This window comes from Mirounga angustirostris, unplaced genomic scaffold (assembly GCF_029215605.1).
Source record: "Mirounga angustirostris isolate CCGP_5_RB_7025 unplaced genomic scaffold, mMirAng1.0.hap1 SCAF_13, whole genome shotgun sequence".
Classification (NCBI taxonomy): Eukaryota; Metazoa; Chordata; class Mammalia; order Carnivora; family Phocidae; genus Mirounga; species Mirounga angustirostris.
Window position 1 is genome coordinate 91344669 of NW_026991721.1, and position 14975 is coordinate 91359643.

Here is a 14975-nt window from a genome sequence, read left to right on the forward strand (position 1 = left end):
CTTTCCTATGATTTTCTTAATATTTTCTTTTCTCTACCTGACTTTATTATAAGAATACAGTATACAATGTACATAACAGAATACATGCTAATTGACTGTTTATGTTATTGGTAAAGTTTCCCATCCACAGTAGGCTCCTAGTAGTTAAGTTTTGGAGGAGTCAAAAGTTATATGTAGATTTTGGACTGCAAGGGGGGTGGTGCCAATAACCCTGCGTTGTTCAAGGATCAGCTGTATTTCCTTACTTGCAGTTCTGTTAATGTTTCAATTCTCTGAGCTGTAATTTCCTCCTAAGTTAAATTTTGATGATCTCTTATGGTCTTTCTTAACAAAGATGAACCCTTTAATGCCTGGGAGCCCACGGCTAGCTCTTCCCACTCACCCACCAGACAGCGGATACATGTGCTTGGCAGCCCCCTTACCCTTTGCCAAGCCTACACAGAGCCCAGGCCCCTGTCTGCTTAGGTTACAGAACACCGGTGTGTGGTGGGGAAAAAAAGCACTGAAGGAGAAATCTGAGAAATTTGCAGGGATCCTAGTGACCCCCTGAAGTCTGGGGAGCTGAGGTTCAGGGAAGACTAGAGATGCATGCACTCTGATCTTGATTTCCCTGCCTTGGTAAAGCCATTTGTATTCACTGGGCGGCCCCCTCCCCGCACTGCCGTATTTAATTCTGGGTACGGTATAAATAGAACTTGGCACTCTGGCAAAGCACACCACCCACCACTGTGTTCCTTCCCTTTTGGGACATCAACTAAATCTGAGCCTTTGATTCCCTCTAGTGGCTCAAATCGGCAACTTTCATAGCTGCGTCTTTGCATTTATTTATTTAATGTATAGCGCCTACTGTATGCACCAAATTGGTGCTGGGTTCTCTAGCTTCGCCAGGGGCATGGGATGCTGGTTTCATTTGATCATTGTATCCAGTGGAAAGTGAGCAGGGGTAGAAACCATAGCTCCTTCTTCGAAGCTTAGCTTAGTGCAGTGCAAACTGGCTAATCTCCCTGCTGTCCTATAGCTGCTTTATGGGGACTGAGGGAGGATGGGTTTTATATGGGTTATGCCTTAAAGGAGTTGTAGGACCTCAGGGCAACTCCTTTATCCCTGAGCCTCAGTTTGCTCATGGGTGAAACGTGTACATGGGTTAAATTTTAAGTCCATCCAACAACTGTTTTTTGAGCACCTGCAGTGTGAGGGGCCCTGGGTTGAGAGCTTTGGGAATGTAGTGGTGAATTGGTACCTAATCTCAAGGAGCTTACAGGCTAATGGGAGAACCACATGTCCAGGAAGCCACATAAGACATAGGGCGGAAGCAGCATAGCATGGCTGTTGGAGTATGAGCTTTGCAGTGAGACAGATCTGGGGTTGAGCCCCTGATCTGTCCTTTCCTAGCTGTGTGATCTTGAGCAAATTGCTAAGCTCCTCTTTCGGTTTCATCCATAGATTTGGATAATCACCGTTTCTTCATAAGGTTGAGTAATCAATGTACAGCCAAACCGTATGACATACTTCCTAAATGGTGGCCACTCTCATTGAGTTTCAAGTTTCCAACAGAAATAACAGAAACCTTACTGGGAATGTCAGTAAGACCCTATGAGGGGCTTATCCTGTTGGTTCTGAAGGCCCTTTCTTATGCCCCACAGATCTCTGTGGTCTCCTTTGTTTGCCATGGAGCTTGGGAATCCACCTGCTGCTTCTCTGAGGGTGGATGCCTCTGAGGGTCCAACCCTGCCGTGTCAACCCAATCTGCCCCCCTGTTTAGAGGGAACTCTTGGGAAATGAACAGGGAATAAGAAACGTAGCTTATATGCTTCTGTGAGCCATGATCCTTGATCTTTAGTGCTTAAAACCCTCTGAAGTGGCAGAGTGAGTGCTCCTCAGGAGAGAGGACTTCACCAGCAACCCTGACACTTGGGGCTGTTCCAACTTGGAGGTTGTATGATTCTGTTACCTTGTGAAGGTAGCATTGGAACATTGTGAATGGCTTTTCATGCTGAGCTCCTTTATCACGTGCAAGGAGCCAAAGGAGGATCTTAGAGCACATCTTAATGCCAGACACATCATACCTAGAATCCAGGTGAGGTTATTTAACACCGTGGATTTCCTAGTCCATGGTGTCTGAAGTGAATAGGAAGGAGAGAAGGCGAGCGAGCCTGGAGCCTAGGGTTGCTGACAAGATACCATTCCTGGAACATGATGAAAATAAGAGGTAAAGAAAGACAAAAGTGGAACTGAAATCCTGTTGGCCAGAGGGACACTGGATGGGTGGAGGGATGGGATCCAAATGTAGTAACTTGGAATTTCACTTTGGATAGGAAGGGTTGCTTCATAGTTTGAAGCCCACATGGGATGAGACTATAGAGATTGGAAGACAGAAGTTGGGGGAACAGAGGATGAGTGTCCCTAAGAGAAGCAGGAACTGCCTATAAGATCCCGCTCGTTCCCTGAGGCATCCTGCACTCACCTATCGGTCTGTGGGGGTAGCCTGTCTCTAAGGTGGCTCAAGGGGTGAAGTGATATCTGGAGCCTGTTCTGGGGAGGATGCCAACCCCTGCCTTTCCTTTGGTTTCTGTCCTTTTGCAAGCCGGTGCTGGTAAAGGAGAGAAAGTAAAAAAAAAAAAAAAAAACACAATTGTTGACCTGAGTAATTTCATCATCCATAAAAACGCAAAAAGGTAGGAAAGACAGACAATGCTAAGAGTATAATTCGGGGGGCTAAAGAAGATAATGATGGGGCGCCTGGGTGGCTCAGTTGGTTAAGCAACTGCCTTCGGCTCAGGTCATGATCCTGGAGTCCCGGGATCGAGTCCCGCATCGGGCTCCCTGCTCGGCAGGGAGTCTGCTTCTCCCTCTGGCCCTCCCCCCTCTCATACTCTCTCTATCTCATTCTCTCTCTCAAATAAATAAATAAAATCTTAAAAAAAAAAAAAGAAGATAATGATGAATTCAGTTAAAGGAGGAGCCAGTGGGAGGTTCCAGGACTTCTGGTACCTCTGGTCCAGGATTCTTCCAACTCCTTGATTTGCCCCTTGCCCACAGGAACACCCAGTAATTATTTGTTGTAATATTTGCTTACCACACATACTGTGCGTTTCTACATTACTCATTAGAGGCTCTCCTCTTCCAGTTTCCTACTATGTTGGAACCTTGGGGACTCACACCGAGATCAAGAGAGTGGCAGAAGAAAAGGTCACTTTGCCCTGTCACCATCAACTGGGGCTTCCAGAAAAAGACACCCTGGATATCGAATGGCTGCTCACCGATAATGAAGGGAACCAAAAAGTGGTAAGTATACAATTGGCCAGAGCCCTCCCCCCAGCCCCACCCCCTGCTCTTCCCCTCATCCTCCCACAGTTGTCTTTCCTCAGTCCTCCAGTTTTCTGTAGGGTCGGAAAGGGTTAGAATTGCTCTTTCATCTGGCTTATAGTTGAAAGACTCTAGAGACCAAAATTATAAACAAGGAATGGTATTTGGGTCTTAAAGATAAGAGATTCTGTGTTCTTTGGGCAAGCAAGAAAGCCACCTATCATTTGCCCAAGGAGAGAATCTGTGCTGTTAGTGTCTTTCCCAAGAAGGGAGCTAAGATGCAGTAGCTTGATTCCCAAGCCTAGTGGCCAGAACCCCAGATCTATACTCGGAAGCCTGTTCCTCTTCCTCCTCTGAGACCATTACCACCTGCCCATGTTTAAGCTTTGCACAAAATCATGACATTCAAGCTCTGAGATCATGTAATATGACAAACGACATATGATGCAGGACATGACTGAAAATGTTTATCACATATATAATTGGCCAGCAAAAGAATTGGTACTGGTTCTGGGGTTGGAAAATGAAGGAGCTGGCCCTGGGTCTTCTGTGCTCAGGATGCTGAGGTCCATTGGTGCTTATGGGCTTTTGGGCAGAACTCGTAGCGCTTTGCTCCCGATGATCCACAGGGCTGGTCTCTGTTGAGAGTGAGAAGTAAGTAGCTACCACATTATCCTGTCTGCCTTGGATGCATTCAGCTTTCCTCAAGCTGGGTTTTCTAGCATAATTCTTCTCATTCCATTTACCCACTGACTTTTTTTTTTAATTTTTTTATTTTATTTTATTTTTTTTTAAAGATTTTATTTATTTATTTGAGACAGAGAGAATGAGAGACAGAGAGCATGAGAGGGAGGAGGGTCAGAGGGAGAAGCAGACTCCCTGCCGAGCAGGGAGCCCGATACGGGACTCGATCCCGGGACTCCAGGATCATGACCTGAGCCGAAGGCAGTCGCTTAACCAACTGAGCCACCCAGGCGTCCCCCACTGACTTATTTTTAAAAAGCTTTTGGTTGAGGGGCGCCTGGCCGGCTTAGCTGGTGGAGCATGCAACTCTTGATCTCGGGGTTGTGAGTTCGAGCCCCATGTTGGGTGTAGAGATTGCTTAAAAAATAAAATATCTAAAAACAAAAGAAGACAGCATTTTTGGTGGAAAGTTTTGTGATTTTAAAAAGTCACATAAAATAAGCCAGGGAAACTGACTTTAGACTTTTCTTCCTTTTCAGAACTTTACCTCTTGCCCTACTAAAAAGTGAAAGGTTGTCTTTTCTTCTTCTCTGTCCATACCCCTGATTTCATAAGATGGTTTGTGCTGGAAGAAACTAAAGTTTTCACTAAAGTAAAACCCAGGATCATTGTTGGATTTCAGCTCCTACATCACTTTGTCATTTTGATACTGCTTGTCATTTTGTTCTCATAGTTCGTCATCCTGAGACTCTCTGTTCTCCGTAGAGCAAGGTCACCTTAAACTGAGCATACTTATTCCGGCAAATTCTTAGTCAGTCGTAGACATGATACTCTCTGTTCTGAATAAAGTAAATAAGAGCTGTGTTCCTCTCACAAAAATTTAAAAAGAATGACTGCACTCATCTAACTTTCAGGCAAGTGTTTTCATTTAAACTAAAGAAAAAAAAGAGCTGCTTGTTTATGTAGCAAAGTGAATATAAGGCTTAAAAGTTTATTGCTGACTAAAGCAGACCACTAACATGGCTTTAAGCAGCCACAGTTCCCTACTTGTCTTTAATTAACACTCCAAAGTAAGGATCGCAATTTATTCAGTCATTCAGAGCACATGGATTTATTTAGCAAATACTGTATGCCAAGCTAGGCACTGGGATACAATAGTGAAGAAGATATCAAAGTCCCCACCTTCCTGGAGTTTACAGTGCAAACCCATTCAGTAATTAAAAAAAAAAAAACCAAAAACCAAAAAACAAAACCAAACTTTTTTTTTTTTAAGTAGAGAGCTCTAAACATTAAGCTATGTTCCAGGTTCCAGTCTGTTTAGCACATAATATCTCATTTAACGTAATCCTCATAACTAGGGTTATTAGTCTCATTTTTCACATAAGGAACTCCATACAGCGTGTGCCCAGACACAACACACAAAGTGAGAAAGGGGCTTAAGGTCACCCATTTTGCTGTTTGAAATGAGGCACTGTGATGTCAATACCTGGGCTGTGCGGGGTGCCTGGGTGGCTCAGTCGGTTGAGCGACTGCCTTCGGCTCAGGTCATGATCCCAGGGTCCTGGGATCGAGTCCCGCATCGGGCTCCCTGCTCTGCGGGGAGCCTGCTTCTCCCTCTGCCTCTGCCTCTCTCTATCTCTCATGAATAAATAAATAAAATCTTTAAAAAAAAAAAATACCTGGGCTGTTAATTACCAGCTATGTTACCTTCATAAATAATTTGAAATTATAATCCGTGTTGTGTAGGAAATAAGGAGAATGTGGGAAGAAAATTATTCCAGACAGAAACAATTGTGCCAAGGCCCTGATGCTGGAAAAAGCTTGGCAGTACCGCAAGTTCTAAAAGATCAAAAATCAATTTATTTTATTTATTTATTTTTATTTTTTAAATTAATTAATTAATTTATTATCTATTTATTTATTTATCAGAGAGAGAGAGAGCACAAGAGAGGGAGCTGCAGGCAGGGGCAGAGGGAGAAGCAGACTCCTTGCTGAGCAGGGAGCATGACGAGGGGCTCGATCCCAGGACCCTGGGATCATGACCTGAGCTGAAGGCAGACGCTTAACCGACTGAACCACCCAGGTATCCCTCAAAAATCGATTTAGGTTAAATGGAGTCACTACTGGATTCCCACTATCCACATACTCAGTCACAAAGGAGGTAGTTGAAGAGATAAATGGGTGAAGAGACAACTTGAGAACTAAGTGACGGAGATCATGATGGAGATTAGCAGAGTGTTCTAGATGAATATAAAGGAGGCGCCATTGGCCGAAAGTAGTTGGAGAAGGGGAAAGGTCAAGGGCAGCTCCTGTAAGAAATCACAGCTGATCTGAGTGCTGACAGAAATCTCCTCATTGCCCCGAGGAAATCACAAGAGTGTAGACACAAAGGCTGGAAAGTTCTGGGAAATCATGAGCAGTGAGCATAGGTGGAGTACAAAATGTGAGCTTGCAGAGGTTGCAGGACCAGAACATGAAAGGTCTTGTATAACAGGTTAGGGAGCTCAGATACTTTCCTATATTGTCATGGAGTTCTTGAAAGATTTTAGGAGCGACAGGGACATAGATACATCTTAGGCGATCACTCCAGCCCTGTGCAATGGCACTCTGATTTAAAGGAGTCTTGAGTAGAAGCAAGATCAGCTGAACAATTTCAGACTATACAATAGGGGCTTACACTATATTCATGGGTAGCTGGAATATCAAGATGGGCGTAATACACAAATTTAGTGGGTAAATTTGCCACCATGTTGGGAATGAGTGAGGGTGAGAGAGAAAATACGGGGCGGGGTGGGGGGGCGCCTGGGTGGCTCAGTTGGTTAAGCATCTGCCTTCGACTCAGGTCATGATCCCAGGGTCCTGGGATAGAACCCCACGTCGTGCTCCCTGCTCAGTGGGGAGCCTGCTTCTCCCTCTCCTGCTCCCCCTGCTTGTGTTCTCTGTCTCTCTGTCAAATAAATAAATAAATCTGAAAAAAAAAAAAGAAAGAAAGAAAGAAAAAGAAAATACAGGAGGGGCTGGACTGGATGTGGTGCCTAAGATAGGCTAGCCAATGACCTGGACACCAAGATTAGCCTTGCATTTCAATCCGAGCGGAATTGGCTCCCTCACTTTTGTCTAGGAGGCTCAAATATGCAGGAACATTTTTGGGCAGGTAGGCAGTTTGGGGAATATTTGAATCTCAGCCTAGGTAGATAACATGTCCTCTAGAACTCTGGAGCTTTCCTCCAGGTTCTAGGGATGGAAACATAGTTAATTTCCAAAGTCTGAGTGAACATCTCCTCCAGGGTCAGTCACAAACACACAACTGAGACTTTCCCCTCTATTTTTTGTATGGAGAAATTAGGGCAGAGATGTTCTCATTCCCATGTCAAACCCCTCTGGCCACCTCCTTTCTCCCTTTCCCCCTTTGATATTGAGGAAGAAAACTCCTGATCAAGGGGTTGAGCTTCCGACTCTTGATTTTGGCTCAGGTCGTGATCTCAGGGTTCCTGGGATTGAGCCTCGCATCAGGCTCATGCTGAGAGTCTGCCTGAGAGGCTCTGTCTCCCTCTCCCTCTGCCCTTCCCTCTGCTCACATTCTGAATGAATGAATAAATAAATAAAATCTTAAAAAAGAAAGAAAGAAGGAAAGAAGGAAAGAAAAAGAAAGAAAAGAAAAATCTTGGATCAAAAACAGAGAAAGAAGCCTACATCTATTTCTGTTCGAGGCAGGTGCATGATTGCTAGGCAGGGCCTGACACAGCAGAGCACCTGCCAGAAAGCTGAGCTGCTCCATCTGCCCCATAAAGTCTTAACAAATTGTCCCGCCTCCTCCTCTCTTTTCTCTTTAAAACTGCGTTGTTCACAGGTCCATTAGGAACATCACGAGACACATGGCCCCACAACAGCTGCAATTCATGTGCTTCATTTTTTGTTTGTTTGCAAAAGGATTACATTTATGTTCACTGTTCTCCCATCACCGCCCCCACCCCGCCGAGCAAGGGCTTAGCCTCAGCTCTACATTTCCTAGAATTAAAACCACAACTAAGACAAAGAGACACACACGTACCTGATATTCAATGTGCCTCTGAAAAAAACTGAGCCAAATCGCAAGGCTGGTACTGAGCCCAACCTGTGTCCTAAATGGGTGTGAAATGCTCATATTAGGCAATGGTTATTTAATTACAGTAAGATTATTTTGGGGTTGTACAATGTCTGCTCTCCAAAGATGTTAAATACTTACCTTAGTTGTCCCCCCACCCCCCTTTTTTTCCCATTAAATAATGGGACAAGATTTGGGGGAAAGGGGAGAAAAGCACTAGGGAATCAGCCCTACCTGTATGTACTAAGTGCTGTGGTGGGGATATGTCCAAAGGGCTGAAGCTCTCAGGAGGAAGTCAATGATTCTATCCAGGAAAGGCTCTAATACACAGAAGGTAGGCCTTGAGCTTGGTCTTGAGGTCTGTGTAGGTGTTGTTTAAGCCAAAGTAAGAGAGGCATTTCAAAAGGAGAGAAGACCACATGATCCAAGACAAAGACACATCAGAGGGTGTTGTTCAGAATCAAGGGACGTCGAGCTTGGGGACGTGGCTATTCAGAGATGCGAGGACAGGGACCAAAGATGAGGCATAGTCCAGGCTGCACTGGCCTTAGGCGCCACCTTCAGAGAGCTGAACTTTAGTCCACAGTGTGCACAAGAGAAGGAAAACAGATGGAGGCTTTCAGCTAGGGGGGCTTTGCTATACAAATGAATGGAATGACTAATGTTCTCTGGGTACTGGGCTGGACAAGCTTGGAAACCTTAGGGGCTTTCATGAACCCAGAACCAGCCTAATAAAAGTGATCGTGAGTGCTTACTATCTCATTCCCACAAAAACCCGATGAAGTAGCTTACTCCCATTTTACAGTTGAGGAACTTAAGGTTTAGAAAGGTAAATTAACCAACCGTAGGTGCAGAGCTGTAAGTGGAGGGGCTCCCATTTGAATGTAAACCAGTTGACCTCCCTGCTGGCTCACTCTCAATCACTGTGCCCTGGTGCAGTGTTTTTTCAAAATCAGGACCCAGTAGTGGATTCTAAGTGAGCAGACTGTTTTTTGTTTTTTTTTTTAAACACAGTCTGGAAAATATCAGTGTATTGCACATATACTATTTCATGAAACTTACGCTTCAGTTGTCTATGTGCACTCTACGGGCGTGCTGGGTCACAGAGGAAAATGTATTTCTTGATGTAAGTCTGTTCAAAGTTTGAAAGCTCTTACTCCGGTAGACTTAAATCAGCCAGAGTCTACTGTGGACCACACCTACTAAGTCTCTCCAAAGTCAAATGTGACTTTCAAAAGTATTTCCTGATGTTAGTCCAAATATTAACATGCACAAGAAAGAAATCCCCTAGACCTGAAAGGTTCACCAACTTCCCAAATCCCACAAAACCCCCAAATTCCTAAAAATTACCCAGCTCTTGGGGTGCCCGGCTGGTTCAGTCAGTAGAGCATGCGACTCTTGATCTCTGGGGTCATGAGTTCGAGCCCCATGTGTGGCATAGAGTTTACCTGAGATAAAAATTTAAGACATTTAAAAACAAATACCCAGCTCTTAACGGATTTCTAGGTTTAGAATCTCTTCATTCTTCCTAGGAAGCACAGACTCGCTTGTGGTGATTATGCACCTACCAGGTAATACGAAAAAGTCAGAAAGAAAGTAACATGAATTGAGTACCTGTGAGGCTTCCCCACCTCACTTGTCCTACCTCCAAACATCAGCCCGCTCTCCATCTTAAGAGGAGGTAAGCTCTAAAGCTTCCAGTTTTTTTCCTGTTGCTAATATATTTCCTCCTCTCCCTATTGTCCCATATTGTCCCACTGAGTTGCCATTTCTATGGCCTGCCACCACCCCAAGAAACGTATCCTCTCTATGCAACGCAACAGGATGTGGGGCCAAGAACACCCTGCAAACATTTAAAACAGACAAGTACCGTATCAGAAGGGCTGCGACCTGGCTCTTCCAGGTCTGAGTCTCCTAAAGCACAGAGTTTTCATTGGATGCTAGGAACCCTATCAAATTATTTGCAAAATAATATGTACTTTTTTTTTCCTGGGTCAGAGTTCATAGGTTTTATCTGATTGGGAGAAAAACAAAAAGCAGTGAGGTAGGACAAAGAAATTCCTCAAACATGGTGCTGGCTAATGTGATGTGATGTGGGGTCCGGGAGCAAGCGGTCAAGAAAGAATTCTTGGGGCTCCATGCTGGGCTTGGAACCTACTTAAAAAAAGAGAGAATTCTTGCGATGTTTTCGGTGCAAAAAGGTTTTTATTAAAGCACGGGGACTGGACCCAGGGGCAGAAAGAGCTGCCTTGGGGCACCTGGGTGGCTCAGTCGACTAAGGCGACTGCCTTCGGCTTGGGTTGTGATCTCAGGGTCCTGGAATCGAGCCCCGCATCCAACTCCCTGCTCTGTGGGAAACCTGCTTCTCCTTCTCCCCTGCCTGCTGCTCCCCCTGCTTGTGCTCTCTCTCCCTCCCTCTCTCTCTCAAATTAATAAATAAATTCTTTAAAAAAAAAAAAATTCTAGATTTTGAGGAGCAATTGACTATACTTTTACATTGGGAGGGGGCAGAAATGAAGGAAGTTTCCAAAAGGATTTTCATATGTTAAAAAAGACAGGTCCTGGAGGTCTGGCTGTTGTCAAGCTAAGGTTGCCTTTTGCCAAGGCATTACCATTAAGACCGTTGGGAGTCCTGGAGGAAGGTCATACTCTGCATGCCTCAAGTATTTGTCAATGGGCTGCAAGTTGTAAGGAGATTTAATTTTATCTACATTTCTTTTGCCTTTGTTCTCCTGATCCCTGGCCGCACCCTGGAAACAGGAGGTTGTTTGCATTTTAAGGGATAAGAATAGGCAAGAAACCTCTCCCGGGCCCTAGGAACTGCTTTCCGGGATGCCCAGGCTCTATGGGAAATGTAGTTATGAATCAGTGAACACAGGAGGGTCCAAGAGAATGACCCCACTGGAGCAGGATAAACTGCAGTTGCCCCAGTTTCAGATTAGGATCTATGTTTCCACCTCATCGAAGGCCCTCTCTAAAGAATGTATTAAACGAGAGAATGCCCTTATGTCTAAGTCTAAGCAGTTTGTTGGGGAGACTCACTTCCTTAATCTCCTTAATCTTTCCGTGAACTTTTCACTGCCGTATTTTTTTTTTCTCTTTAATGCAAGGGGTTAATACTTGTAAAGCATTTAGAACAGTGCCTCGAACAAAATAAATACCATGTATGTGTTTGTTAAATAAAAACAAAACTCCCCGGCGGAAAGTATTGCATTGTGTTGATGGATTTTCCTTTCTAGGCCTAATGCATATTTTCCTAAGGCCAGAGCCAAGGGCTGTGCTTCGCCCAGAGTAGTCACGAAATGGTCAGTGAGCAAAGGAATGATGTCCTTTCACAGATTTCTGCTCTTAAAATTCTTACTATAAGCCTGTGAGGTCGGTAGCTAAGAATTGTCCTAATTTTCTTTTTTCTTTTTTAAAAGATTTTATTTATTTGACAGAGAGAGAGCAGAAGTAGGCAGAGTGGCAGGGAGAGGGAGAGGGAGAAGCAGACTCCCCGCTGAGCAGGGAGCCCGATGCGGGGCTCGATCCCAGGATTCTGGGATCATGACCTGAGCCGAAGGCAGACGCTTAACCGAGTGAGCCACTCAGGCGCCCCCTAATTTTCTTTTAATACATGAGGAAAATTAGACCTTAAACTTGGCTCCAGAGAACCTTTTAGACTTTGAAGGCCCTTGCCCAAGACGGATTTCAGAGCTAGGATCTAAACCCCAAATTCCTAAAGCTAAATCCTTGCTTTCCCTTTGTCCCCTCCCCTATAATTTACAGCTTCTATTGAAAAGAATGCAGACATTCAAGACAGAACTTTTGTCTGGGAGTAAACACTGGACCTTTGACTGAAATCGTGCATTTCCTGTACTTTCCAGAATATTCCACTGCATGAAGATGATGTTCTGAGGGACCTCCCTTCGTGTCTTGGGGGTGAGGGGCAAGTGTTCAGGTTGGGGTAGGAAGAGATCCTCAATTGGTAGGATAATGAGTAATCAGACCTCTTCAAGACTGCTCCCCCTACCCCCATCCTCCTACTGTCTCCCCCTGAGGCGGGTGGTTTCAGGGTACAACTCACTGAGTCTTTATGAAAGAGAGGGTAGGAGAAAGACGAGTTGTCATCCAGGGGTAAGGCTGGAAATGTGAGCAAAGGCGGGACTTGAATAGTCAGCTAAACAGATGACATCTAGTCATCGATTTCACTCTGAGGTTGGTGCTATTGTAATGAGTTCTAATCTTTGTGTTTAGACATCCACTATTTGGAGACCCTCATTTCCCCCTCCTTTTCTTAATCCTATATTTGTGCCATCAGGGATCTTATCCAGTCTCGTGTCTTTAAATAATCATCCACAAGCTTAGAATTCCCAAAAGTGTATTTCCAGGCCTCCCTCCTGAATATCCAACGCATTTATATGCAACTGCTTTACCCCATGCCTCCTTTGGGTGTCTGAAGAGGTAATCTCAAACGTAGGAAGTCCAAAACTAAGCTCCTGATCCACCTCACCCTGCACACTCTGACTTCAAACCTCCTCCGCTCCATCTTCTCTCTTGGTTGATAGCTGTTCTCTCTTTTCATAGGCTCATGCCCAAACCGGAGAGTGGCCCTGAACTCCTCTCTTTCCCTCATGCCACAAATAAACATTTTTTAAAAGATTATTTATTTGACAGAGAGAGAGAGAACAAGAACAAGCGGGCGGAAGGGGGTGCAGAGGGCGAGGGAAAAGCAGATACCCCGCTGAACAGGGAGCCCAACCCAGGGCTGGATCCCAGGACCCTGGGATCATGACCTGAGCTAAAGGCAGATGCTTAAGAGGCGCCTGGGTGGCTCAGTCGTTAAGCGTCTGCCTTCGGCTCAGGTCATGATCCCAGAGTCCTGGGATCAAGCTCCACATCAGGCTCCCTGCTCCGCGGGAAGCCTGCTTCTCCCTCTCCCACTCCCCCAGCTTGTGTTCCCTCTCTCGCTGTGTCTCTCTCTGTCAAAAAATAAATAAAAATCTTAAAAAAAAAAATTATAAATAAAGGCAGATGCTTAACCGACTGAGCCACCCTGGCACCCCAACTCTAGTAGACTCTTGACTGGTTTTTCTGTTTCCATTCTTGGCCTCCTACAGCCTATTCTCAAAACAAATCATATCATGATACTCTTCTACTCAAAATCCTATAATAGCCCCCCACTTCCCGCAGAGTGAAAGCCATCATCTTCACAATGGCCCAGAGGCCCTGCAGTATCTGGCCCCACTGCCTGACCTCATTTACTATTCTCCTGGCTTACTCCAGTGACCTGGCCTCTTTGATGTTCCTCAGACATGCCAAGGCATGCTTCCACTTTAGGGTCTCTGCCTTTGCTCTTTTCTTCGCTTGGAACTCCCTTTCCCCAAGGCTAGTTCGGTGTCTCCTTCAAGACATGCTCTCATGTCTCCTTCCAGTGAGGTCTACTTCGACCACCTTATTTAAATTGCAGTCTGTCCCCCTGGCCGACAACCCCCCTTCCCTGTTCTATTATTTTCATAGTATTGTCTAATGTACCATACAATGTTCTTCCATGTCTGTTTGCTGCCACCAGAATGCATGCTCCCCAAGGGTTGGGATTTTCACGTGCTCTATTCACTGATATCTCCCAAGCATTACAACTGATGCTGCTGGCAAATTGTGGAGGCTCAAAATTTGTTGAATAAATGACTGTGCTCTTGGATCTCTTTAGCTTAACATTCAAATCTGGCTTTTGCTCCCATTTCTACCTCTGGATGGATGTGGATGGATCACTCCTCTTCTTCCTACCCTCTCTTCCCTTTCCTAAATATTCTCTAACTGGTCATGCTTACCAATTTGCTGTAAAATGTCTTTGAAGAGCTCATCTTAGCCTTCAGGAGCAGCTGGTGATGCTGTCCCAGTGAAGCCAGCTCCCATTTCCCTGGCACCCCTCATCCCAGTCAGAAGGAAACACTCCCCCATGCTCTTCTCAGTAGTCCTGCAGGAATTCTAATCTAGAGACCCAGAGAGTTGAACTGTGAAACCACCTGCTGAGGGAGGGGGCAGTAGGGGAGTGGGGGCAGAGGGGAGCAGCCTTCAAGGAATCTAATTCCCCTTACTGTCATGCCAATCATACCAATAGAGGATCTCTCTCTACCCCAGCCTGAACACTTGCCCTCAACCCCCACATACAGTATACCATAGGGAGGTCCCTCCCAAACATTGTCTTCATGCTTAGACTCCAAATTTTCAGATGAATTATGGTCTAATTTTCCTCACATATTAATTTCCACAGAAATAGAAATTAACTTATGGAATGCCCATACTGATGTCCCTGTTTCCATATCCATAGCATGGCGGTGGTTCCTGTTTATAGAGATGCAAATGAATTTTGTCCAAAGGAGACTACAAACCTTTGTCCGATTCTCATTTGAACCTGTTGCAAAATCTTTCTGATTCCATCATTTATTAATGAGTTAAATAAAATCTTTGACACATGCTTATTTTCTATGTATATGAAAGTCATAATTTTAGCTTTTTTTTTTTTTAAGTTGTCCTTTAAAACTGTAGGAGAGGGGGAAAAATATCTTTTCCCCTTTCTTCTCCTAGGTTTTCCAGCTGGGGCACTATAAATTAGACCAATAAAAGACAGATATTTGTTGGTTGGTTTGTTTTCTCTCTTAAAAAAATTTTTTTTTAAATTTTTACTGAGATACACTTGACATATAACGTTTTACTAGTTTCAGGTGTACAACAAAGGGACAGGTTAATAGGAGAAAAACAAAACAAAGTTTATTAACTTCTGTGTACCATGTATGTAACGTGTGGGACTAAGTACCCACAGATGAGTAACTCCAAGGGGTGGCTAGAATTTGGGCTATATACCTAACTTAGTAGGGAAAAGGGAAGATGAGGGAGGACACTTAGGGAAAAGCAAATGACT

At 44.6% G+C, this 14975-nt stretch overlaps 1 protein-coding gene across 1 annotated transcript in view; it reads left to right on the top strand.

Moving 5' to 3' along the window:
- Positions 1 to 14975, top strand: part of CLMP (CXADR like membrane protein) — a 98809-nt gene that overhangs the window by 73239 nt on the left and 10595 nt on the right. Inside the window, 1 exon segment of the mRNA XM_054512233.2 lies at positions 3128 to 3285. Within this exon segment, the coding sequence (XP_054368208.1) occupies positions 3128 to 3285 (158 nt within the window).